This window comes from Mobula birostris, chromosome 11 (assembly GCF_030028105.1).
Source record: "Mobula birostris isolate sMobBir1 chromosome 11, sMobBir1.hap1, whole genome shotgun sequence".
NCBI classification, from domain to species: Eukaryota; Metazoa; Chordata; class Chondrichthyes; order Myliobatiformes; family Myliobatidae; genus Mobula; species Mobula birostris.
Window position 1 is genome coordinate 110,012,881 of NC_092380.1, and position 27,784 is coordinate 110,040,664.

General features: G+C 44.9%; 1 protein-coding gene across 6 annotated transcripts in view; it reads left to right on the plus strand.

Annotated features, from left to right (window-relative positions):
* The window catches only part of hipk3a (homeodomain interacting protein kinase 3a), a 249,625-nt gene that overhangs the window by 166,236 nt on the left and 55,605 nt on the right, over positions 1-27,784 (plus strand). For 5 of the 6 annotated variants that reach the window (XM_072272834.1, XM_072272835.1, XM_072272833.1 and 2 more), the window contains 2 exons: positions 6,075-6,198; positions 13,708-13,791. In XM_072272834.1, coding sequence (XP_072128935.1) covers positions 6,075-6,198; positions 13,708-13,791 — 208 coding nt within the window. The remainder of the gene's footprint in view (positions 1-6,074; positions 6,199-13,707; positions 13,792-27,784) is intronic. The other variant, XM_072272838.1, reaches the window with a different exon arrangement.

Consider the following 27,784-nt stretch of genomic DNA (forward strand, 5'->3'; position numbering starts at 1 on the left):
TCTCTTCTCCCCTCTCCCATCAGGTAAAAGATAGAAAAGCCTGAAAGCACGTATCACCAATGACAGCTTCTGCTCCACCGTGATGAAATTATTGAATGGTTCCCTAGTACATTAAGATGGGCCCTTGACCTTGCAATCTACGTCACTGTAATCTTGCACCTATCGTTTACCTACACTGTACTTTTTCTGTAGCTGTTACACTTTATTCTGCATTCTGTTATTATCTTGTTCTGCCTCAATACACGATGGAATGATTTTAGCGGTATGTACAGTATGCAAGACAGGTTTTTCACTGGATCTTGGTACATGTGTCAATAATAAAACCAATTCCAATTCTGACAAGGAGAAGATAACCTGCACCCACCCTGTGAAATGCATCTGTTCCCCGTTGCATGATGCTTGAAGCTTTCATGTGTACAACCTTAAGGACCGAAGGTAAAACCTTAAGGATGGAACGGAGATGCTCGGCAAAGCGGTCTCCCAATTACCCCAATAATTGGGGGACCGCTTTGTTGAGCACTCACACTCCATAGAACTTAGAACATAGAATAGTACAGCACAGTACAGGCCCTTCGGCCCACAATGTTGTTGCGACCCTCAAACCCTGCCTCCCATATAACTCCCCACCTTAAATTCCTCCATATACCTGTCTAGTAGTCTCTTAAATTTCACTAGTGTATCTGCCTCCACCACTGACCCAGGCAGTACATTCCATGCACCAACCACTCTCTGAGTAAAAAGCCTTCCTCTAATATCCTCCTTGAACTTCCCACCCCTTACCTTAAAGCCATGTCCTCTTGTATTGAGCAGTGGTGCCCTGGGGAAGAGGTGCTGACTGTCCACTCTATCTGTTCCTCTTAACATCTTGTACACCTCTATCATGTCTCCTCTCATCCTCCTTCTCTCCAAAGAGTAAAGCCCTAGCTCCCTTAATCTCTGATCATAATGCATACTCTCTAAACCAGGCAGCATCCTGGTTAATCTCCTCTGTACCCTTCCCAATGCTTCCACATCCTTCCTATAGTGAGGCTCCATCTGTCAAAAGTAGAATTTCATGGTGGTCAACTACTTGAATTCCTATCCTCATTCCTGTTCTGACATGTCGGTCCATAGCTTCCTCTTTTGCCATGATGAGGTCACTCTCATGGTGGGGGAGCAGCACCTCAAATTCTGTATGGTTAGCCTCCACTCTGATGGCATGACCATTGATTTCTCCTTCTGGTTAAAAAAAAAATTCTCTCCACCTTCCCTGTTCTTCAATCCCCACTCTGGCCTCTCAGCTCTCTCTTACCTCTTCTCTTCAACTGCGTATCACCTCCCCCAGGTGCCCCTCCTCCTTCCTTTTCTTCCATTGTCCTCTCTCATCCCCAATCAGATTCCTTCTCCTCCTGCCCTTTGCCTTTTCCACCCACCTGGCTTCACCTGTCAACTTCTAGCTAGTCCTCCTTTCCAGCCCTGAAGAAGGGTCTCTGCCCAAAATGTCAACTGTTTATTCATTTCTATATATGCTGTCTGACCTGCTGAGTTCCTCCAGTATTTTGTGTGTGTTGCTTATCACTATAAGGTGATTGGACGAAAATATGGGGGGGGGGCGCGGGATGTCTGAGATAAGTTTTTTTTACACAGAGTGGTGGGTTCCTGGAACACCCTACCAAGAGTAGTGGCAGAAGGTGATACATGAAGAACATTTAAGAGACCCTTAGATAGGCACATCCTGCAAGAGAAACCACAACACTGTGGGTGTGGGCCGAAGGACCTGTACTGTGCTGTAATGTTCTGTGTTCTTAACCCTTTACTGCATTATATCCTGGACCAGAAAGAAACCTTGCACAGTGTAAGGAAACTGGCATGAAGTCTATGGAATTAAGGGAAGCAAGTAGTGAGATCATGGAAACTGTACAGATTGAAAAGGAGGAGGTGCTTGCTATCTTGAGGCAAATTAAAGTGGTTAAATCCCCAGGACTTGACAGGGTATTCCCTTGGACCTTGAAGGAGACTAGTGTTGAAACTGCAGGGGCCCCGGCAGATATATATAAAATGTTGGCGTCTACGGGTGAGGTGCCGGAGGATTGGAGAATGGCTCATGTTGTTCTGTTGTTTAAAAAAGGATCGAAAAGTAATCCGGAAAATTATAGGCCGGTAAGTTTGACATCGGTAGTGGGTAAGTTATTGGAGGGAGTACTAAGAGACAGAAACTACAAGCATTTGGATAGACAGGGACTTATTAGGGAGAGTCAACGTGGCTTTGTGCATGGTAGGTCATGTTTGACCAATCTATTGCAGTTTTTCGAGGAGGTTACCAGGAAAATGGATGAAGGGAAGGCAGTGGATGTTGTCTACATGGACTTCAGTAAGGCCTTTGACAAGGTTCCGCATGGGAGGTTAGTTAGGAAAATTCAGTTGCTATTTATACATGGAGAGGTAGTAAATTGGATTAGACATTGGGTCAACGGAAGAAGCCAAAGAGTGGTAGTAGAGGATTGCTTCTCTGAGTGGAGGCCTGTGACTAGTGGTGTGCCATAGGGATCAGTGCTGGGTCCATTGTTATTTGTCATCTATACCAATGATCTGGATGATAATGTGGTAAATTGGATCAGCAAATTTGCTGATGATACAAAGATTGGAGGTGTAGTGGACAGTGAGGAAGGTTTTCAAAGCTTGCAGAGGGATTTGGACCAGATGGAAAAATGGGCTGAAAAATGGCAGATAGAGTTTAATACAGACAAGTGTGAGGTATTGTACTTTGGGAGGACAAACCAAGGTAGAACATACAGGGTAAATAGTAAGGCACTGAGGAGTACAGTAGAACAGAGGAATCTGGGAATACAGATACAAAATTCCCTAAAAGTGTCGTCATGGGTAGATAGGGTCGTAAAGAGAGCTTTTGGTACATTGGCCTTTATTAATCAAAGTATTGAGTATAAGAGCTAAAATGTTATGATGAGGTTGTATAAGGCATTGGTGAGGCTGAATCTGGAGTATTGTGTTCAGTTTTGCTCACCAAATTACAGGAAGGATATTAATAAGGTTGAAAGAGTGCAGAGAAGGTTTACAAGGATGTTGCCGGGACTTGAGAAACTCAGTTACAAAGAAAGATTGAATAGGTTTGGACTTTATTCCCTGGAGCGTAGAAGAATGAGGGGAGATTTGATAGAGGTATATAAAATTATGATGGGTATAGATAGAGTGAATGCAAGCAGGCTTTTTCCACTGAGGCAAGGGGAGAAAAAAACCAGAGGACATGGGTTAAGGGTGAAGGGGGAAAAGTTTAAAGGGAACATTAGGGGGAGCTTCTTCACACAGAGAGTGGTGGGAGTGTGGAATGAGCTGTCAGATGAGGTGGTAAATGCGGTTTCTTTTTTAACATTTAAGAATAAATTGGACAGATACATGGATGGGAGGTGTATGGAGGGATATGGTCCGTGTGCAGGTCAGTGGGACTAGGCAGAAAATAGTTCGGCACTGCCAAGAAGGGCCAAAGGGCCTGTTTCTGTGCTGTGGTTTTTCTATGGTTTCTATGGTTTCTATCCACAATCTACACCATGAAAGTCTGCCGCACAATACTTTAAATGTCAGGCTGGCTCTCAGTTGCTGTGAATGAACAGGCAGGAGTGCACATTCCTGTTGGTTGATCATCCGAGCAGTGCCAATAGGAGTGGCTGGATAAACAAGGCCAGAGCCTTTGCACTGTTGTGGTTAATGTGTATATTGCAGAATATAGTCCTCGTAAACTGAAGCTAATGTATCCGACCTTGGTGATATCACACTTGGAGCACTGTGAAGCGTCTCATCTGTTTGTATAAATAGGATGTTGTGTGAATGGGGTTCGTGTGGTGAACTCTAACTATCTGGGTGCTGCTGTAAGAAAGCTGAATCCATCATCAAGGACCCCCACCATCTAGTCCAAACCCTCACACTATTAGGCCAATCCCACACCATTACGAAGAAAGCACGGCAGCGGCTTAGAAGTTTGTGAAGATTCGGCATGTCATCTAAAACTCTGACAAGCTTCTATGGATGCATGGTGGTGGAGAGTATACTGACTGGTTGCATCATGACCTGGTACGGAAACACCAATGCCCAAGAACAGAAAGGCCCACAGCCCAATCCATGATGGGTAAAGCCCACCCACCATTGAGCACATCCACATTGAGCACTGTTGCAGGAAAGCAGCATCCATCATCAGAGACTCTCACCAGCCAGAACCAGGCTTGTGAATGCTTGTAATGTAGCTGGCACTTACTGGCTCCCAGAACTTTTTTTTTATTGTTTATTTATTTAGGGTTACAGTGCGGAACAGACCCTTGTGGAGCAAAGAGCTGCTGTGTGTAGCAGGTCACCTATTTAATCCTAGCCTAATTATGGTGCAATTTACAATGACCAGTTAACCTAACCAGACTGCGTTTGGTCTGTGGGAGGAAAGCAGACTGGTTAAGGTGATGGTGCGGTGCAATTTTTCGAGTCAGCCAAAGCACACTGTTGTCAAGATCTGGTGGTGACAGTAAAGTTGGTCTGATAGTTTGAGAAGGAAGAACTCAACAGGTCCAGCAGCGTCTGTGGGGACGGAGAAGGAATAGTCAATAGATTCACTTTCAAGGACTCTTCGTCTGGTATTCTTAATATTTATTGCTTATTTATTATTATTATTATTTTTTTTTCTTTTTGTATTTGCACAGTCTGTTGTTTTTTGCACACTGGTTGAACACCTGAGTAGGGTGGTCTTTCATTGCTTTTGCAATGGTTATTATTCTTCATACCAACTGAGCCATCATAAAACATGTACACTTACTTTAACTTTCTAATGACTGGTTGGTATAAAGATACCGTGCATGAGTGAGAGTGTGTGTGTGTCCACGTATCAGTGTGCTTGTGTGTTGGTACACTCCTTGTCTCTGCATTGAGTCATATAGCACTACAGTACAGAAACAGGCCCTTCGGCCCATCTAGTCAGTGCCAAACTATTATTTTGCCTAGGTGCATTGACCTGCACCTGAACCACAGTGCTCCCCCACCTCGCCCATCCACATACTTATCTAAATTTCTCCTAAATGCTGAAATCAAACCTGCACCTGCCACGTCCATTGGCAGCATTCAGAGGAGAATTTACAAACTCCTTTCAGGTTTATGGGTGGTAGATTTTCTTTTCTCCTTTTGCTACTTTGACTGTCCTCGGCCTTCAACCATATCCCTGCCTGTTGCTTTGCCCCTCAACACTGCTGACCGAGGGACTGTTGGAGTCAAATTGTCCTCTTCTGACTAACTGGCATGAGACTCAGTCTAGTGGGGAAGTAGATCTGCAAAACACAGCCTACATCCTGTCCATTGACAAACAATGGTGCTCCGTGACAACAACCAGTTAAAGGCAATTCAGCCTTGGTAATTGCTTGCTGATCTATCACTGCCTGTGGGGCCGTTCAATAAATACGTGTACAACTTATTTACACACATATATTCCAAAGTGTGACTTAATGTGATAATATTCAAAGTCCAAAGTATTTATTACCAAAGTAATATTTGTCACTGTACTGTACACAACCATGAGATTCATTTTCTTGAGGGTTTTCATGTTAGTAAGGAAGGCAAATGCAATGTTAGCATTCATTTCAAGCAGACTAGGATATAAAAGCCAGGAGGTAATGTTGAAGCTTTATAAGGCATTGGTCATAAGACATATAGAGAACACACTTCCATTAGTGGGGGAGTTTAGGACCAGAGCGCACAGACTCGGAAAACAAGGGCTTCCCTTTAAAACAGAAATGAGGAAGAATTTCTTCAGCCAGAGGGTAGTGAATCTGTGGACTTCATTGCCACAGATGGCTGAATATATTTACTGCAGAAGTCACTGAGTATATCTAAAGCAGGGGTTGATAGTTCCTTGATTAGTGAGGGTGTCAACGGTTATGGGAAGAAGGCAGGAAAATGGAGTTGGGATAATAAATCAGCCATGATGGAATGGCAGAGCGGACTTGATAGGCCGAATGGCCTAATTTAGCTCCTTTGTCTCTGGTCTTATATTTATTTGTAGTCTTGGCTTGTCCCTTCTAATGAGGCTTTGTACTTTTTGTTTCCCACAGGGCGCCAGAAATTATATTGGGTTTGCCATTTTGTGAAGCCATAGACATGTGGTCACTGGGATGTGTGATTGCTGAGCTCTTTCTTGGATGGCCTTTGTACCCAGGAGCACTGGAATATGACCAGGTAAGCAATTATTCTAATCAATTACACAGGACGCCATTGTTATAGGTAACTGCCTGCTTGCTAAATCTGGCAGAGTGTTGCATTATTTTTCAAGATGGCATCAAACTGCCATGGCTCAGACCTAGTTGGGGATGGTTTTGGGACAGAGAAGGGAGTTCAGGTTAGGGGTTAGGGACAGTGCTGCGGGGAAGTTAGAGGTCATATTGGGGTTTAGGGATGGGAATGTGGAAAGGTTAGAGGTTAGGGCTCCGTTCCGCGCTCCACGGTCAGAGACCAGTGGTGTTGATAGGTGACAAAAAACATCCACAGTCCAGGCCTCCACTCGGCACTCGAAGGCTAGCAATGTGGACAAGTAACGAACGACAACTGTGGGTGTCATTCGATATTCTCCACTCTGGCCTCTTACCTCTTCTCCTCAGATGCCTATCACCTCCTCCTGCTGCCCCTCCTCCTTTCCCTTCTCCTATGGTCCACTCTCCTCTCTTATCAGATTCCTTCTTTGCCAGCCCTTTACTGTCTCCGTCCACCTGGCTTCTCCTTTCAGCTTCTAGCTATCTCCTTCTTCTCCACCCACTTTTATCCTGGCATCATCCCCTTCCTTTCCAGTCCTGATGAAGGGCCTCAGCCTGAAGCGTCAACTGTTTATGCAGTTTCATAGATGCTGCCTGACCTGCTGCGTTCCTCCAGCATTTTGTGTATGTGTGACATCTATAGATGCCAGGCTGGCCCAGTCAGTGTGATCTGGGATCAGATGTCCATGTGACAAGAAGTATGAGAAAATACGAGGTCAGGTCAGTTGATGCTTCCAAAGTTTGAGCTTATGGTCTTGTCATCAGCAAGTCTGGAAATCGAAACTGAAGATCAGAACTCAAAGATCAACAGGTATTCCAGAAGTCGAAGGCCAATAGCTGAAGCCTAGAGGTCCAGAGGCCTGACTTGGAATTGGAGGACTGCCCATGTGTGGGAGGAAATGGGATTGTATTGCTGTTGTTTTGTTATTTGTTGATTTTTATTGTTGATTATTGTGGGCATGCTGTCTTGGCGCCGGAATGTATGGTGACACTTGTAGGCTGCCCCCATCACATCCTTGTGTTGGTTGTTTACGCAAGCGGCACTTTTCACTATATGTTTCGATATTCATGTGATAAATAAACAAATCTGAATCGGTATCGTGATGGTCTTTCTAATTAAAAGAGCAAGAAACAGCATTTTGTGTGAAAAGCTTACCCTTGAATGAAGAGAATGTGGTTCTGTTTCTGCTCTTCCTCATGTCACTTTCTTCGTAAAAGAGAGTTGTATCTTGATTTAGGGTTTACCAAAGGCCACATGATCTAGAGGTGGAGATCAGCAGTCCCTGAGAATCAGGTCCCTTTCATGAATTAAACTCAGGGGACAGAGATTGTAATAAGCAATACAACGATGGGTAAAACCAGACTGTAAGGAAGAAGGTCGCATGTATTTCAGAGTATCGCGAGTTTCAGTGACAGACTGATAATTTCGATTTACGCTCAGTGGCCACATTATTAGGTGTAGCTGTACACTTGCACGTTAATGCAAACACCTAAGCAGCCAATCATATGGCAGCAACTCAATGCATAAAAACGGGCAGACGTGGTCAGGTTTAGTTGTTGCAACACACACAAAATGTTGGAGGAACTCAGCAGGCCAGGCAGTATCTTTGGAAAAGAGTGCAGTCGATGTTTCGGGCCGAGACCCTTCAGCAGGACTGGAGAAAAATGGATGAGTAGAGTTAAAAGGTAGGGGGAGGGGAGGGAGATTTTTCTGCATCAGTGGTGTGCAGGGGGCATCTGTGAATGCACAACACGTTTAACCTCGAAGCAGATAGGCTACAGCAGCAGAAGAGCATCAGCATACTGTATGTGTAGTGGCCACTTTATTAGGTGCAGGAGGTATCAGATAAAGTGGCCATTGAGTGTAAATGCAAGTATATAATGAATACGTTTAAGAAGTAAGAACCGTCTTTGTAGTTAACAATGAAGAGGAACGTGTCAGGATAGGAAAATATGTAGATAGTCTAGTCAGTTGGGCAATAAAGTTGTGAATGGAATTTAATGTTTTGTTTAATAGATGCTTTGGAAGGATGCCAGAAAGCAAGGCAACACATGATAGATAGGGGAACATTGAATGGTTCTGAAGAAAAAAAACTACTTTTGATGTACTATCACAGTCCTCAAGGGTGGTTCAAAGTTTAAAGTAAATTTATTATCAAAGTACTGTACGTATATGTCACCACTTTCTTGCAGGGATTCACAGTAGAACAAAAAAGTATAATAGATTAAATGCACAGCTACACACAAGCTGTTAAATGGTGAAAATAGAAAAAGAAACAATAATAATAATAATAATAAATAAATAATACTGAGAAAATGAGTTGCAGGGTTGAAAGTGAGTCTATAGGTTGTGAAATCAGCTCAGTGTTGTGATGGGTTAAGTTATCCACACTGGTTTAGGAGCCTGATCGTTGAGGGGTAATAACTGTTCCTGAACGTGGTGGTGTGGGACCTAAGGCTCCCGTACCTCCTGCCCAGTGGTAGTTGGAAGAAGAGAGCATGGGAACCTTGATGGTCAGTAAGTTGACAGATCAGTAAATGTGTTGAAAGGGCATGTGGAATTATTTCCTAATTTTAGCCAAGACTTGGCGGATAGGCAGAGATGTTATGCTAAAACTGTATACACTAGTCATGGAGTTAGACAGCAAAATAACAGACCCTTTGGCCCAACCTGTGCGTGCTACCACACTGTACATCCACTTATCATGCCATTGTATTCATTCTCCAAAACCACATCTCTTTGTGCCAGGAAGCTACAATTCAGCACATAAAATCAAATGTAGACAAATTATTATTGAACAAAATCATTACAACTGCTGTCAGTGCACAGATTATGAAAGTGTTACAGAATTAGCGCTTGTCTGGAAGACAAACTGGAAAGCCTTCGTCTATAGATAACCCTGCATAAGATGAGGAACTGTTGCATGCTTGTTCTTGTGGAAACATGGCTCCAGACAACATCTCATGCATCATCAGTCATCAGGCCATGCCACCCAGGAACTTGGGCTAATATTATTTTTGCGACTGTTTGTGCTATGGTAACTATATGTGCTGTGAGCTGTGTGTGACTATATGTATTGTGTTTTGCATCTTGGCCTCAGAAAAGTGCTGTTTCATTTACCAAGCTGTCTACATGTGTATAGCTGAATGACAATTAAACTTCAACTTCAGCTTGTCTGTCAACATTATTCTAATGACATGCTTCAGCTTAAAGTCAGCGTCAAGTTAGTTTAATATAATAAGGTGTTTCTTTTTCAGACATTCAGATTGAAATTATAAAGTTATGGAAGAGGTGGAATCTATCCTAAAGCCTGATTTATACTTCTGCGTCAAATGTACGCCGTAGGAAACGTGTACCCTGCGTTGTAGGGTGACGTACACCTTCCCAAAAAAGTAACTCGTGCTTCGGCGACGCAGACCGCAACAACTGTGATTGGTCCGCTTGGTAGCATCGCATTTCCTCCTACGCATTTCCGGTTGCTTTTCTCCGCCGTGTCTGTACACTGATGCGAAATAAATGGTTGGAGACGATGAACCAAATCGTCAAATCTACCTGCCGACGTCCGAAAATATTTGAAATCCATTTCCTCGTCCATGTCTCTCACGAAGAAACTCAACACAGTGGCATAGAAACCCCACCGCCAACTAGCGTTTTGGTGGTGAATTGCAGAGCGACGCAGACACAACAATGCATGCTCGCTACGGCGTAGGGCTACGCAGAAGTATAAGTCAGGCCTACAGCGTAGGCTACGGTGTAGCCCGTATGCACTGGAATAGGAAAACTTACAAAGCAATACAGCATTGATGCAGACCCTTCGGCCCAACCAGTCAATCACGGTGTCTACCCAACTGATCACAATTTCCCCCATTCGACCCATATCCCACGAAGCCTCACCCTTCCAACTCTTTCTTAAATGCGTTGCACCAGCTTCAACCACTTCCTCTGGCAGCTCGTTCCATTTACTCATGGAAAAAGTTGCCTTTTAAATCTTTCCCCTTTCACCCTAAATCTATTTCCCCCTCCCCCCCTCGGTTTCAGACTTGCCCAACCTGAGGAAGAGACTATTACCATCCATCTTAACTTTGCTCCTAGAATTTAAAATATATCTATAAGGTTGCCCTTCATTCTCCTACTTTTCAAGGATCTAAGTTTACAGGTGTGCCTCAGTACTAACCTGCCTGATCGTCAGCATTACCAGCCAGATCAGATGACTGGGTATGTGTGCTTTTTAAATTTGCAACTGCAGAATTTTATTTTTATTTTTTTTTTTAATGAACAATGCAGCACAGTAACAGGCCCTTCAGCCCAACGAGCCTGTGCTGCCCAGTTACATCCATGTGACCAATTAACCTTGTAACCCGTACATCTTTGGAACGTGGGAGGAAACCGAAGCACCTAGAACCGGGATTCCCACCCTGGGGTCCACGGATCCCCTGGTTAGTGGGAGGAGTCCATGGCATTAAGAAAGGTTAGATATCCCTAACCAAGAGGAAACCCATGTGGTCACGGAGAGAACTGACAAACTCCTTACAGACAGCAATGGGAATTGAACCTGGGTTGCTGGCGCTGTAATAGTGTTACGCTAACCGCTAATCCACTGTGCTACCCACTTACTTCCGGGGTTCCTTGGGGATGGCGATCTCATAAAAAACAGCTTGATGGATATGATTAAAAATTCCAGTTTCAGCCTGATACAGCTGAGAATCACAACTGCTTCCAAGGTCTGTACAGTTAGTAAAGATGTTTTAATGTGAGGAATAAATATCACTGCTTAAAACTGAAGGAAATTATGTCAGTTGTGGCCATACTTCTAGCGGGATTCCTCGTAGGAAACGTGGTTGCAGGTCAGAGATACAGGTGTAGTTAAGAAAATGGGTTTTAGACTACCAGTGCTGACTATCCTGCTGGCAAGCGTACAGTCTATAAAGTTGAAGATCTCAGAGCTAAGGTGCTGTATCAGAGGGACATTAGGACTGCTTGCATCCTTTGTTTCATGGAATCCTGGTTAACCCCTTCCACACCAGATGCAGCAATTCAGATTGACTGGTTCACTATACACAAACAAGAGAAAATCTGCAGATGCTGGAAACCCAGAGCAACAGACACAAAATGCTGCAGGAACTCAGCAGGCCAGGCAGCATCTGTGGAAAAGAGTACAGTTGATGTTTTGTGCTGAGATCCTTCATCAGGACTCCTCATCAGGATAGGACTGTCGAGTCTCTCAGAAGCAGAGTTGGAGGTGTATGCCTCATGATCAACTCCTCTTGGTGCACAAATGTATCAGTGTTATCCCAATTCTGCTCACCAGACCTGGAATATCTTGCAATTAAGTGCTGTCCATTTTACCTGCTGCGGGAGATTTCTGCGATCATTTTAGTAGCAGTGTACATTCCACCTCAGGCCAATGTCAAACAGGCTCCAGATAATCTGAGCGCTGGGATCAACTTGCACAAAACAGCACACCCTGATGCCTTCACCATCATTTTGGGGGATTTTAACCAGGCCAGCCTGAAAAAGTCACTAAATAATTACCATCAATAAATCAATTGTAGTACCAGATGAAGCAACATGCTGGATCACCGTTACACCACCATCAAGAATGCCTACAGTACTATTCTATGCCCTCAGTTCAGGAAGTCTGATCACCTAGCCATACTTCTACTCCCTGAGTGTAGGCAGAGACTGAAGACTGCGGCACCAGTGGTGAGGACCAAGAAAATAAGGACAAGGGAAGCACAGGAGTGCCTATAGAACTGCTTTGAATCGGTGGACTGGACTGTATACAGGGATTCATCTTTGAATGTGGATGAGTATGCTGCAGTTGCTACCGACTTCATTAAAACCGGTGTGGATGTGTGCCTGCGAAAACTTGCTGTACATTTCCAAACCAAAAGCCATGGATCAACCAGGAAGTATGTCGTCTTCTGAGGGCTAGGTTTGCGGCACTTACGTCTGGTGACCCGGCTCTGTACCAGAAAACCTGGTATGACTTGCAGAGGCTACTTCAAGAGCGAAGAGACAATTCCAGGCGAGCTTAGAGGCGAGATCGGATGGACGTCAGCTCTGGCAGGGTTTGCAAAGCATTACTTCCTACAAAGCAAAACCCAATAGCATGAGTGGCAGCTATAATATATGGACCTATTTCTTTTAGAGCAATGATCCCCCTCCCAGCACTACATATTGATCTGTTGTTTGCGCATGTGCGTTGTTCTCTCTCGCTGCAATGTGAATACACCTGTTAAAGCCATCACCTGCACGTGTGCTTTTATTTAATTGATACGTAGTTGTGCACAGACTCAACAAATTGGTGAAGAGTACAAACCTGACTCTCAGAAGATATCACAAACTGCACCGACAGTTACAGGACAAAACAGCGAGAGTTGAACAGCATGCAAAAGCCAGTTCGAGCTCCTAGAACTGGATGCTTCAATCCCTTTGATAAGCAGGTTGTAACTATAACCATATAACCATATAACAATTACAGCACGGAAACAGGCCATCTTGGCCCTTCTAGTACGTGCCAAACTCTTACTCTCACCTAGTCCCACCGACCTGCACTCAGCCCATAACCCTCCATTCCCTTCCTGTCCATATAGCTATCCAATTTAACTTTAAACTACAACATCGAACCGGCCTCAACCACTTCTGCTGGAAGAGGTGGGGTTTGGTGGGTGGCAGATGCTTCCCAGGGGTCATCAGGTGGCATTCCCCCCCCCCTTTTTAGATGTTTCATCATTTTAAGCCCACTGTATCTCCAAAGGGCTCAACAGTGCAACTGTGCATCCCAGAAGCAGCCCCCTCCACATCTGGCTATCCAGGGGTCATTATAGGGCCCAGCTGCTGTCACTCCTCTTCATCCATAACCAGTGGCTCGGATACCTTCGAGAGTTCTTTTATAGCTGGCCTCAGACTCCCAACCCCTTCAGCAACCTGACCATGGAAGTAGCCACAAATCCTCTGCAGCCAGCCCCTACCGGGAAAATCTGCACCTTCCATCCACACTGAGCATCTGTGGCCAGCTCAGCATACCTTACATGTTTCCGCTCGTACGCCTCGCAGACTGCATCCTCTCAGGGCACTGCGAGCTCGGAGATTACTATAGCCTTCAGACTGCTGGTCTGAGGGTTGTAGTGGCTATCTTCGGGGGAAATATTAGCATTTTGTCAAGGTCGACAGTCCAGTTCCAGTCACAACCAGGCTCCAGTATGCCTGACACCAACTGTGTCAATGAAGGTGGTACTGTCTGCCCTTGCTGGACAAAAGAGATGGTGGTTCTTCCAGTCATATTGGGCTTAGGGTTGTTGTTCAGCCTTTGCTTCTCCACAATGGATGCCAAACATCTGAGGACCTGGTTGTGCCTCCATGTGTATCATCCTTGAGTTGAGGCTTACTTTGCAAGATGAAAGGACATGCTTGAGGTTTGCTGTTCTTCCACAGAGTGGACAAGCTGGGTCTTCACCAAGCCAATGGTTCAGATTTCTGGGAGTTGAGAGGACATCATACACTGCTCTTATAAGGAAGGTAATCTTTCTTTCTCCCTTTTCCCACAAGTCTTTCCATCTGAATTTTATTTTCTCAGTGTTATCCCACCTTGTCCACTGTCCCTGTTTTGCCTGAGATACTGCTCTTGCATACCTCATCAGCTTCTCCTGTCACTGTACTTCCTCCACCACCATAGCTTGCCTTTGTTTTTGTGTTGTCACCTTTTGCCAAACGGGCCTGTTTGAGCCTGTGCCAAGGCCCCCTCTTCCAGATTGCACCTGGCCCACCATGTCTGCAAAGCTGAATGCTGCTTTTGCCTGTTTTACCGACTCTGCTGGACACCACTTTCTCCCTGTTAAGGTTCTGGGTGCAGTATACTTGGACAACACTGCCACAGGATTCCAAAAGAGTCATCTCGAGCCTCAGCTTGGCACACTTGAACTCTTCAGTCAGCCCCATGACAAGCAACTCCAGAGCTCCTTTGCCATACAGATAGATGTTACTTAGCGATCTTGGTAGGCCCATCCACTTCTTAATGGAGGAGCTAACTGTCCTCTCCAGCTTTTCAACATGAGTGATGGGGACTTTGTACTGAGTCAGTGGCCACAACACCCGAGGGTGCAATCCAAACTGAAGGTACCAGAGCCTGAGGTTTCCTAGCAGCAAGGTCTTATCGATAGCATTAAGCCCTTTAATGATTTCTTCTCTCAGCAGTTTCACTTGATTTGTATCACTGAGGTTTACATCGTACCAACACTCCAAGGTTTTAAGTGGCATTTCTGACACAGTAGGAATTACTTTCCCAAGCACATGGAACTTACAGTGGACCAGCTTTGCTTTGACTATAGAAATGCTCCTGGACTTCTTTGTTTTAATCGTCATTCTGGCCCATTTGATGTTTGAATGGAGCTTCTCAAGCAACCGTTTGGTACATGGGATGGTAGTTGTCAGGATGGTTAAATAGTCCATAAATGCCTGAATTGGTGACAGGTGTAATTCTGACTTCAGTTGTTCTCCTACTACCCATTTAGAAGCTCCAATGATTACTTCCATTGCCATGATAAAGGTTAGCAGAGAGATGGTGCAATCTGTCATGAGGATCCATGAGTAACAGTGAAAGACACGCTGAATTTAACGTGAAAATAACGTGGCAATAGCTTCAGTCGGGAAAGTTGACAAATTTGATAGCGCTATTGAAGGCTGGGAGTCGTATATTGAGAGGGTGGAATTATATTGTAATGCGAACAATGTGGAGGTGCAAAAGAAAGCCCCTACACTTCGTAGCTTAATGCACTCAACAGTGTACAGTCTTGTACACAACTCGGTAACCCCTGCAAAGCCAGCAAGCAAGACGTGATGAAATTGTTACAATCCTACAAAATCACTTGAGCTCTAAACCACTGGTGACAGCCGAGAGATTTAGAATTTTCAAAGGGAAACAGTCAAAAGATGAAAGCGCTTTTGAATACATTGCAGAACTGCACAAATTGTCCCATTACTGTGACTTTAGAGATGGACTTTCTGATGCATTAAGGGACATATGGGTTTATGAAAGGGAAATTGAATGTTTTGTACATATACATTTTTATGTTGCATTAATCTAAAGGGGGAGGTAGTGCTATGTAGGATCTATTTCTTTAGAGCAATGCCCCCCTCCCAGCACTACATATTGATCTGTTGTCTACGCATGCACATTGTTCTGTTTCTTGGTGCAACGTGAATACCCCAGTTAAGGCCATCACTCGCATGTGTGCTGTTATTTAATTGATATGTAGTTGTGCACAGACACAACAGCGATGCTTGACTTCCAGATGAGCTCAACACTTTCTATGCCTGCTTTGAAAAGGAGAATGTTACTACAAGTGTGAAGATCCTTGCTGCACCCAGTGACCCTGTGATCTCTGTCTCTGAGGCCAATGTTAGGCTGTCTTTAAGGAGGGTGAATCCTCGCAAGGTGGCAGCCCCCGATAGAGTAACTGGTTCCCATCTGCTTCAGAAAGGCAACAGTTATACCAGAGACCGAGAAGAGTAGTGTGGGCTGCCTTAATAACTATAACCCAGTAACATTCACATCTATGGTGATGAAGTGCTTTGTGAGGTTGATCATGGTTAGAATGAACTGTCTCAGCAAGGGCCTAGACACACTGTAATTTGCCTATTGCCACACTAGGTCTACAGTAGACACAATCTCACTGGCTCTTCACACAGCCTTAGATCACTCAGAAAATGCAAACACCTATATCGATAGGTGTTAACGGGTTGAGGCGAGGTAGGTTACAGGAAGTATGTCAGTGAGGCTGGTGTTCTGTACTGGGTGTCAGGTGTGGGATGTCCGGGAGACCCCTAGCCTCCCGATCGGCCACATCTGCACCTGGTGCATCGAGCTGCAGCTCCTTAGGGAACTGGAGATGCAGCTCGATGACCTTCGTCTGGTCAGGGAAGTGAGGAAGTTATAGAGAGAAGCTATAGGCAAGTGGTCACACTGGGGCCTTTGACAGATATGTGGGTAACAGTCAGGAGAAGGAGGAGCAAGAGTCAGATATTAGAGAGTACCCCTATAGATGTCCCCCTTAACAATAAGTACTTCTGTTTGAATACTTTTGGAGGGGGCTGCCTACCTGGGGGAAGCAATAGTGACTGTGCGTCTGGCACAGTGTTTGGCCCTGTGGCTCAGAAGGGTAGGAAAGGAAGAAGGCAGCAGTAATAGAGGACTCTATAGTTAGGGGGTCAGACAGGCGATTCTGTGGGCGCAGGAAAGAAATACAGATGGTAGTTTGCCTCCCAGGTGCCTGGGTCCGGGATGTTTCTGATCACGTCCATGATATCCTGAAGTGGTTGTGGTACATATTGGTACCAACGACATAGGTAGGAAAAGAGAGGAGGTCCTGAAAACAGACCACAGTGAATTAGGAAGGAAGTTGAGTTGTAGTACCTCAAAGGTAGTGATCTCGGGATTACTGCCTGTGGCACGCGACAGTGAGTATAGGAATAGAGTGAGGTGGAGGATAAATGCGTGACTGAGGGATTGGAGCAAGGGGCAGGAATTCAGATTTCTGGATCATTGGGACAACTTTTGGGACAGGCGTGACCTGTACTAAAAGGACGGGTTGCACTTGAATCCGAGGGGGACCAATATCCTGGCAGGGAGGTTTGCTAAGGCTATTGGGGAGAGTTTAAACTAAAATTGCTGGGGTTAGGAACCGAACTGAAGAGATGGAGGAGGGGGTAGTTGGCTCACAAATAGAGAAAGCTTGGAAACAGTGTGAGAGGGAGGATAGGCAGGTGATAGAGAAGAGATATGCTCAGACTGATGGTTTGAGATGTGTCTATTTTAATGCAAGGAGTATCATGAACAAAGTGGATGAGCTTGGAGCTTGGATCGGTACTTGGAGCTATGATGATGTAGCCATTACAGAGACTTGGATGGCTCAGGGGCAGGAGTGGTTACTTAGAGTACCAGGCTTTAGATGTTTCAGAAAAGACAGGGAGGGAGGCAAAAGAGATGGGAGCGTGACACTGCTGATCAGAGATAGTGACCCGGTTACAGAAAAGGAAGAAGTCATGGAGGGATTGTATACTGAGTCTCTGTGGCTGTAAGTTAGAAACAGGAAGGGATCAATAACTCTACTGGGTGTTTTTTGTAGACCACCCCAATAGTAACAGGGACATCGAGGAGCAGATAGGGAGACAGATTCTGGAAAGGTGTAATAATAACGGGCTTGTCGTGGTGGGAGATTTTAATTTCCCAAATATTAATTGGCATTTCCCTAGAGCAAGGGGTTCAGATGGAGTTTGTTAGGTATCTTCAGGAAGGTTTCCTGACACAATATGTAGATATGCCTGCAAGAGGAGAGGCGAACTTTATCTGGTACTGGGAAATGATCTTGGTCAGGTGTCAGGTCTCTCAGTGAGAGAGCATTTTGGAGATAGTGATCACAATTCTACTTCCTTTACTATAGCATTGGAGAGGGATAGGAACAGACAAGTTAGGAAAGCGTTTAATTGAAGTAAGGGAAAGTATGAGTTATCAAGCAGGAACTTGGAAGTATAAATTGGGAACAGCTTTCTTTGGGAAATGTACGAAAAAAATGTGGCAAATGTTCAGGGAATATTTGCGTGGTGTTCTGCATAGGTACGTTCCCATGAGACAGGGAAAGGATGGTAGGGTACAGGAACTGTGGTGTACAAAGGCTGTTGAAAATCTAGTCAAGAAGAAAAGAAAAGCTTACGAAAGGTTCAAAAGGCTAGGTAATGATAGTGATCTAAAAGGTTACAAGTCTAGCAGGAAGGAGTTTAAGAATGAAAATAGGAGAGCTAGAAGGGGCCATGAGAAGGCCTTGGCAGACAGGATTAAGGAAAACCCCAAGGCATTCTACAAGTATGTGAAGAGCAAGAGGATAAGACATGAGTGAATAGGACCAATCAAGTGTGACAGTGGAAAAGTGTGTATGGAACTGGAGGGGATAGCAGAGGTACTTAATGAATACTTTGCTTCAGTATTCACTACGGAAAAGGATCTTGGCGATTGTAGGAATGACCTACAGCGGATTGAAAAGCTTGAGCATATAGAATTTAAGAAAGAGGATGTGCTGGAGCTTTTGGAAAGCATCAAGTTGGATAAGTCTCCAGAACCGGACAAGATGTACCCCAGGCTACTGTGGGAGGCGATTGCTGAGCCTCTGGTAATGATCTTTGCATCATCAATGGGGATGGGGGAGCTTCCGGAGGATTGGAGGGTTGCAGACGTTGTTCCCTTCGTCAAGAAAGGAAGTAGAGATAGCCCAAGAAAATATAGACCAGTGAGTCTTACTTCAGTGGTTGGTAAGTTGATGGAAAAGATCCTGAGAGACAGGGTTTATCAACATTTGGAGAGGCAAAATGTGATTAGGAATAGACAGCATGGCTTTGTCAAAGGCAGGTCGTGCCTTACGAGCGTGATTGAATTTTTCGAGGGTGTGACTAAACACATTGATGAAGGTAGAGCATGATAAGAAATATAGAGAAAGAATGTCCGTTCCCTCTAAATTCATGATGCATAGATACCAGTGAGAGGGTGCTGCTGTTCTTGACTGAAGATAAGGAAGTTGTTCACGGCTCAGTCAGATAAACCAGGTGAAACTACACCCTGGATTGTGTGCATTCATTCATTTCAAAATACACTGCATAACAGACGTTTCTGGCCCTGGCCCAATAAGCTGCAGCACCAAGCAACCCCCAATTTAAGTCAGCCAAATGAAAGGACAGTGTGCTGCTTTCCTGCTGGGTTCTAAACCAAGCTGATGTGCTTGAGTTGGCTTTATGATGCCTTTCTCGTCATACAGAGCAGAATATTCCATTCATTTATTAATGGATATGTATAAATCTATATATGCTGTTTGCATACCGTTTTTAAGGTAGACACTCTACTTGTTTGTTTTGTAATATGATTGTAACTACATTGTGGGGTGCATCATTGTCTATTTCATATGTTGTCCTAAGATAACTTTGTGGGTAATTAAAGATGGTATGTCCTAGTGCAGAATAAAAAGGACCTCTTTGCCTTCATTGGGGGGAGAGAGATAGGGGCTGCTGAAGGTTCACACTGGACAAGAATAAATATGGAGCTATTACTGTGTTTACCTGTAGATATCAATTTGTAAATATTGGCATTTTTCTTTTCACTAATACTTGTAAGTTTGATTTTTTTTTTATACAGCCAATAAACACCCTTGCGCTAAAGTGCTAGCAACTCCAGCCATTTTGTCTTTGGTCATAACCCACATTTTTAACAAGTATGTGCACTGACCCCTTCCTGAAGTTAGTGACCACTCTTTTGCTTTGCAGACATTGATGGAAAGGCTTTTACAATTAATTAACTTTATATATAAACATTTGTTTTAAAAATATAGAGCACAATGGAAGCCTGATATAAAGTGCTACAGAAAACTATGAGACTGTGTCACAAAAGGTACAAATAAGCCATAATTTTGCTTATGGCCTTACAGGAAAGGGTACAGAGACTGGAAAATTATAGCTACTCGAAGTAATTGCAAAGGCTGCAGTTGTTTTCTTTGCTTCAGAGGAGGTTGGGGGAGAGTTAGTTAAGGTGCATAAAATTGGGAGAATCCAGTCAGAGTAAATGGGAGGGTATTATTTCCCTTGGCAGAGGAGTCAGACACCAGGGGCACAAGTCTGAAGTCATTTGCGGTATTATAGCATTAGAGGGGAGGTGAGGTAACAAGATTCCATCCAGAAGGTGGTAGGGGATTGAATCTCGCCCTCGAACAGAAAAGCCTGCAAAAAGTAGTGCTCATTTTAAGTTGTCCTGTGATTAGGTTAGGGTTAATTGGGTTTGTTGGGATTGCTGGGGTGGTGTGTCTCAAAGAGCTGGAAGGACCTACTCTGTGCTGTACACTGACCAATTAATCTACTAAACGGTACATTTTTGGACTGTGGGAGGAAACCAGAGCACCCACAGGAAGCCCGTGCATTCATGGGGAGAACTCCTTACAGACAGCGCGGGAATTGATCTCCGAAGTCTGGAACCCCCCAGGCTGTAATAGCATTGCGTGAACCACTATGCTATCATAGCATCCTGCCACACAGCCCCAAGGTAAGGTTGCACCTCTATAAAACCCTAGTTATACCACATTTGGAATATCGTGTTCAGTTCTGGTCACATTATAGGAAGGATGTGGAAGCTTTAGAGATGGTGCGGAGGAGATTTACCAGGATGCTGACTAGACCAGAGAGCATGTCTTATGAGGGATGGTTGGACCAAACTTGGGCTTTTCTCTTTGGAGTGGAGGAAGGTGAGATGTGGCTTGATAGATGGTAAGAGGCAGAGGCTGAGTGGACACCCAGATGTTTTCCCCAGGATGGAAATGACTAATACAAGGGGGCAGCACTTTAAGGTGATTGTTGGAAAGTATGGGGGTGGGGAATTGTCAAAGCTAAGTTTTTTAAATAGAGAGAGGTGAGTGTGTGAAATGCCGTACTGGAATGGTGGAAGGGCCAATACATTGGGGACTTTTAAGAGACTTAGGTAGGTACATGGATGATAGAAAAATGGAGGGTTTTACAGGAGGGAAGTCTAGATCATCTTAGAGTTGGTTATAAGCTTGACACAACATCTGTGCTATAACACACATCAAAGTTGCTGGTGAATGCAGCAGGCCAGGCAGCATCTCTAGGAAGAGGTGCAGTCGACGTTTCAGGCCGAGACCCTTCGTCAGGACTAACTGAAGGAAGAGCTAGTAAGAGATTTGAAAGTGGGAGGGGGAGGGGGAGATCTGAAATGATAGGAGAAGACAGGAGGTGGAGGGATGGCGCCAAGAGCTGGACAGTTGATTGGAAAAAGGGATATGAGAGGATCATGGGACTGGAAGCCCAGGGAGAAGGAAAAAGGGGAGGCGGGGGGAAACCCAGAGGCTGGGCAAGGGGTATAGTCAGAGGGACAGAGGGAGAAAAAGGAGAGAGAGAGAGAGAAAGAATGTGTGTATTTAAATAAACAAATAACGGATGGGGTACGAGGAGGAAGTGGGACATTAACGGAAGTTAGAGAAGTCAATGTTCATGCCATCAGGTTGGAGCCTATCCAGACGGAATATAAGATGGTGTTCCTCCAACCTGAGTGTGGCTTCATCTGTACAGTAGAGGAGGCCGTGGATAGACATATCAGGATGGGAATGGGACGTGGAATTAAAATGTGTGGCCACCGGGAGATCCTGCTTTCTCTGGCGGACAGAGCGTAGGTGTTCAGCGAAACAATCTCCCAGTCTGCGTCGTGTCTTGCCAATATATAGAAGGCTGCATTGGGAGCACCAGACACAGTATGTAATATTCTTTATCCCATGCATGGCGTCCTTTGTTATATCTTTGAATAATTCATGACAGACTTCAATCCTTCAGTTAAACCCCACTTCAGTGTGAGTGGTCTGTGTCACTGCTGGGTGTCCAGCACATTGCAAGGGTGATGTCAAATCACACCTTGCTCATCGTAATTGTGGCAGTATGGTGGCATAATGGTCAGCGTAACGATATTTGCAGCGCCAGTGACCCAGGTTGAACTCGGACTGCTGTCTGGAAGGAGTTTGTACTTTCTCCCTGTGACTGCATGGGTTTCCTCCAGGAGCTCCGGTTTCCACCTGTACCCCCAAAACGTACTGGTTAGTAGGTTAATTGGGCACATGGGTGTAACTAGGTGGGAGGGCTGTTACTGTGCTGAATCTTTAAGTGAATAAATAAATAATACCTTGTCTGGAAGAAGAATCATCAAAGGTAGGGATTGGATTTGTAAGGGTACGTTATGCATGCACGAACTGGGTTTGAGATAAAATTGTTATGCTATTCAAGAAAATTTTTAGGCTGTGATAAAAATGCAAGTTTGTTTTCCTAATCTGGTGAACTGCTTTTCGGAATGGGCTATGCAGTCGGGAGACTGTTAGCAGCTGCAGTGATGACGACAGCTTCAGGAAATACTTACAACCCAAAAACTAAGTACCTGTTTGACTAAGCTGTTAGTATCGGTGCTGTAAATATTTCTGTCTTCTGCTAGGAATTCTTTTCATTTGCAGCCAGGCCAGTGTCCTGCTTGTCTGGAAAATTAGTGAAAAAGTTATTTCTGGCAGGATAGGGCCAACTTATCCAAGTGCTAAATCCCTTCTCTGATCAAAAATGGAAAGTTTGGGCCCTGGTAGCTATTAAAGTATTTTTGCACAGTTTGAGCCCCACTGTCGGTTGTTTTTAAAAAGAGTGTGCATGAGAGAGATGCACATAAACACAATCCTATACATAGATGCATGTAAATACTATCTGTGTGTGTGTGTCTGTCTGTCTCTTTCTCTCTCTCTCTCTCTCTCTCTCTCTCTCTGTCACTCACTCACTCACTCACTGCAGGAACACACATTCACCAGTATTCTTGTTTACACTCTGTGCTCAGAAAATGCCATAAATGGATGGGGGCACTGTTGTGATTCCTCACAGTGACCTTCGGAGGCCTCTAATACATGAATCTGAGCCAAGCTGCTTGGCCAGTTACTGCAGGATCCTCACTGTTCTGTATAAACGTTCTGCGCCACACTAACTGCAAGAATTCAAAGCCTTCCCCGAAGAGCCGAGCAAGTGCCCTCTGTTTCAGAGCAGAATGCACGTCCTTTTCGTCCTACAAGTGCTTTGCTTGGGCAATACACACGCACACAGAATGATGGGAGGAACTCAGCAGCTCTATGGAGGGAAATGAACAGTTGAAAATTCAGACCGAGGCCCTTCATTAGGAGGGCATCCATCAGTAAGGACGTCAGTCACCCAGGGACATGCTCCCTTCTCAATCCTACCATCAGAGAGGAGAAGCCTGAAGATACACACTCAACCTTTTAGGGACAGCTTCTTCCCCACCACCATCAAATTCTTGAACAGATTATGAACCAACCCATGAGCACCACCTCACTATTTATTTACTGATTTATTTAGCGGTCCAGCGTGGAATAGGCCCTTCCGGCCCAACGAGCGGCACAAACCAGCAACTCACTTTTTTAATACCACCCTAATCATGGGATAATTTACAATGACCAATTAACCAACAAGCCAGAATGTCTTTGGACTGTGAAAGGAAATGGGCACCTGGAGAAACCCATGTGCTCACAGGCAGAGCACTCCAAACTCCGATTCCCAGGGTGTAATAGTGTTACGCTAACTGCCACGCTACTGTGACGTTCCTGTATCTTGGTACATGAAACTCACGCAGTCAGGGGGGGAACATGCAAATTCCTTACCGCAGCACCGAAATGGAATTCCCAGCTCTGAAACCCCGAGCTGTAATAGTGTCACACTAACTGCTGCGCTACCACGGTGCTACTGAGTTTCTTTGTTCTCTTTATGCGCTACTTAGTTAATTTATCTCATATATTTCTTACTGTAATTCATAGATTTTTATGGTATTGCACTGTCCTTCTGCCATAAAATAACAGCTTTCATGACATATGCAAGTGATATTAAGCCTGGTCTGTGACCCTCTCCACTAGCTCTCCATTCCCATTGGTCATTCTTAAGTGCCAAGCAGTAAATCACAAGACCCGTGATATCTGGGCTGGAATTGCTCCCTCCTGTCATCCAGCAGTCTTAAGGTCTCCTGTGCCAAAATAGGCTCTCATTACCTCACACCAGCAGAAGGTATTTTTAAACAAGCCCTCGTTCTCATCTGACACTCTCCACTTTCACTTGGACAGAGAGAAAACAGCTCCAGGCGAAGAGGAGCTACGTTTGTTAAAGCTGTGCCTGTGTAGGAAATTTCCACAGAGCTTCAGTATCAGAATCAGGTTTAATATCACTGGCATATGTCATCAAATTTTAAATACGAGGAAGTCTGCAGGTGCTGGAAATCCAAAGCAACATACACAGATTGCTGGTGGAACTCAGCAGGTCAAGCAGCATCTGTAAAAATGAGTAAACAGTCGACATTTAGGGCTGAGACCCTTCTTCAGGACTGGTCAACTGTTCATTCACTTCCATAAATACTGTCTGACCAGCTGAGATCCTCCAGCATTTTGTGTGTTGTCATGATATTTGTTGTTTTGCAGCCCATTACGGTATGATATATAATGCAGGTTTCCCCCGCCATCCGAAGGTAGAGCGTTCCTATGAAACGGTTTGTAAGCTGGAATGTCGTAAAGCGAAGAAGTGATTACCATTTATTTATATGGGGAAAATTTGTGAGCGTTCGCAGACCCAAAAAATACCCTACCAAATCATACCAAATAACACATAAAACCTAAATTAATGGTAACATATAGTAAAAGCAGGAATGATATGATAAATACACAGCCTATATAAAGTAGAAATACTTTCCTACAATCATTGCCACACTGTTCTCTGTAGCGAAAATCTCACGCAAGCGCTCTCGGCAGAAACACTCTCTCCAGTAACCTTTAAGCTATGAAGCTGCCAAATCATACCAAATAACACATAAAAATACACAGCCTATATAAAGTAGAAATAATGTATGTACAGTGTAGTATCACTTACCGGAATTGGGAAGACAGCGCCGAGCACACTGATGATGGCGTGTTAGGCTGAGTCGTCGGAGGTTGGGGTGCCGCAGTGGTCCCCAACCTCTGGGGCACCGACCGATACTGATCCGCGAAGCATGCAGTGGTGCAGCGGTAGCAGGGACGCACCCAGCACATCTTTAAGAAAAAAGCCGAAATAAACAAGCTAATTAATTAGGGGCCGCCCGGCACGTAAATGTCAGCCCAGATCTGAGGTGACGCAATCGACAATCGCCTCTGATCTGGGCCAGTATTTACGTGCCGGGCAGCACCTAATTAATTAGCTTGTTTATTTCAGCTTTTTTTTCTTAAAGATGTGTTGGGTGCACCCCGGCTACCGCTGCATTCTCTGCGGCAATATATGGGTCCACGGCCCGGCGGTTGGGGTGGTGGGACACTGGGGTGTCATTTCATCGTCGTCTGTTTCCATCAGGGCAGGCAGGTCATCTTCTTCTATGTCTGCCTGCTTCGACGTCGAAGGTCGAGGTTCGTTGTCTGCAGTGGCTGATACAGAAGGCTTGAAAAATGACAGTATGCTTGACTGCTTAGCCTCGCGCATTTTCCTATCATCTCAATGCAGTTGCTTCACGTTCAGTTCCTGGACAACTTCACTTACGGTCCGTTCGCTACTGCATTCAGTTTCGATTGTTATCCTTTCCTCTTCCGATTGCATCAGCTCTTCATCTATCAGTTCTTGGTCATGGGATGCCAAAACCTCTTCAACATCATCTTTGTCAACTTCCACAAGCCAAACTCACTTTGTCCTTACTTCGTTCACCACGATTGAAATGCTTAATTATGTCTAGTTTTACGCTAAGTGTAACACCCTTACGAGCACTTTTAGGCTTTTCCACTACCGTAGAACTCATCTTGCTAACGGCTGCTCACAGGTTCGTGTTTAAACAATGCCGACGAGAATGCAGTTCCAGGGGAGGAGCTTGGCTGCTCGGGGCGCGCGCTGCCTTTTTTCGTAACAGTGAAAACACCTTCTGTTAGCGAAAACAGGTAACTAATGCAGGTTTTTCGTAACCGCGAGGTTTCGTAAAGCGAACGTTCGAAAAGCGGGGGACACCTGTAATTGAAAATACTATAAATTATAATAAGAAATATATATTGAAAGTATTAATTTAAATAAACAAGACAAGTATAAAATAAAACTGAGGTAGTGTTCCTGGGTTCACTGTCCATTCAGAAACCTAATGACAGAGGAGAAGAAGCTGTTGGTAAAGCATTGAGTGTGTTCCTTTAGGCTCCTGTACCTCCTCCTTGATGGCATGTCCTGGGTGATGGGGGAGTCCTTAATGACCGATGTCACCTTTTAGAAGTGTCCCCGATGCTGGGGAGACTAGTGCCCATTATGGAACTGGCTGAGTTTGCAACTTACTGCAGCTTTTTCTGATCCTGCAGAGACCCCTCCATACCGGATGGTGAGGTAACCAACTAGAATGCTCTCCATAGTACATTTGTAGAAATTTCCAAGTGCCTTCAGTGAACTTCAAACTGCTTACCCTTTCCACATATGATCCCTCAATGAGGTCTGGTGAGTGTTCCCTTGACATTCAATTTCTCATGGAGAGCGTGTTGAACGTTCTTCATGGTGGTGGCCATCCGTTAGTCTCGCGAGACCATGGATCAGCTCCTGGAAAGTCTTGCTTCAGTCTGTGTTAGAGCAGCGTCTGTTGTGGCTGTAGAGTCTCAGCTGCAGCAACTGCACTTGAAGGCACTGTCGTCCAGTGTTGTCTTGGTGCTGTTTTTCTGACTAGTGCGCTTTTCTTCAGCAGCAAGCCTCAGCTTCTCTTCTCTTTTTAGACCTCTGCGTAGTTCCAGCCTCCAGTGAGAGCGATCACTTACAATGTCCTCCCACCTCTCGACGTTCATTTTCAGTGACTTCATGTCTCTCTTGCAAACGTCTTTGAAACAAAGATGGGGCTGCCCTTGTGCTCTCTTGCCGGAGGCCAGTTCCCTGTACAGCAGGTCTTTCGGAATCCTCACGTCTGACATGCAGTGTACATGGCTCAGCCAGCAGAGACGGTGTTGTCGGAGCAGGGTGAAGAGGCTGGGTATCTGGGCGCGGGCCAGGACCTCATTGTTGGTGACTCGGTCAGTCCACGTGATATATCTTCATGGTGCATCTGTAATAATTTGCACGAGTCTTTGGTCTTGTATCAAGTCGCCTCAAACTCCTGCTGAAGGCTAGCTACTTTTCAGCCTTCTTTGTAATTACATCAGCATGTTGGGCCTATGATGTATCTTCAGTGACGTTGATGAGATGTCTCTCAGTTTGTTGATAGTGTTTTGATGTTGTGATTAGCATCGCACAGAAAAATGAGGTCATTTCAGGTTGGATCTAAATCTGTCATGGAACATAGAGCACAAAAACAGGCCCTTTGGCCCAGAATGTACTTGAGCTAATGACCCTGACTCAGTTTCAAATTCAGATTCACTTTTTTATCACATGCACATCGAAGCATACAGTGAAATGTGTTGTTTCTGTTAACAACCACACACCGCAAGTGTTGCCTCACATTCTGACCCCAACATAGCTTTTCCGCAATGTTCAGCAGAACAAGCAGCAATAATAACACAGCAAAACAAAACAACTTCAAAATAAGCCCCTTGCCAATCCACCCACCCATTTGCCCATAGATAGGCCTCCAACCACAAGACAGGCAGACCGCCTCCAGGCCTCTAGTCCTTGGCCCTGGACTCTCAGACACTGGGCCTCCATCCTCTGGTCCCTGGCCTGGACTCGGGCTTCTCACCTCTGGACAAGCTGGGCTTCGAGCTTTGGACCTCTACGTCCAGACTTGTCAAATTCAGGCTTGTTTCTCCATACCGGCTGAGCTCCGGACTTCAACCACCAGCTTTGCCTTCTGAATTTGCCGACCTCTGGGTATCGACCATAGGACCCGCTGATCACGGGTTTGACTTTCGGGCCTCAAGTTGCAGATCTTTGGTGCTGGTGATCTGGGGAGTCACTAGCCCTCGTGGCTCCTTCGGACCTCTAC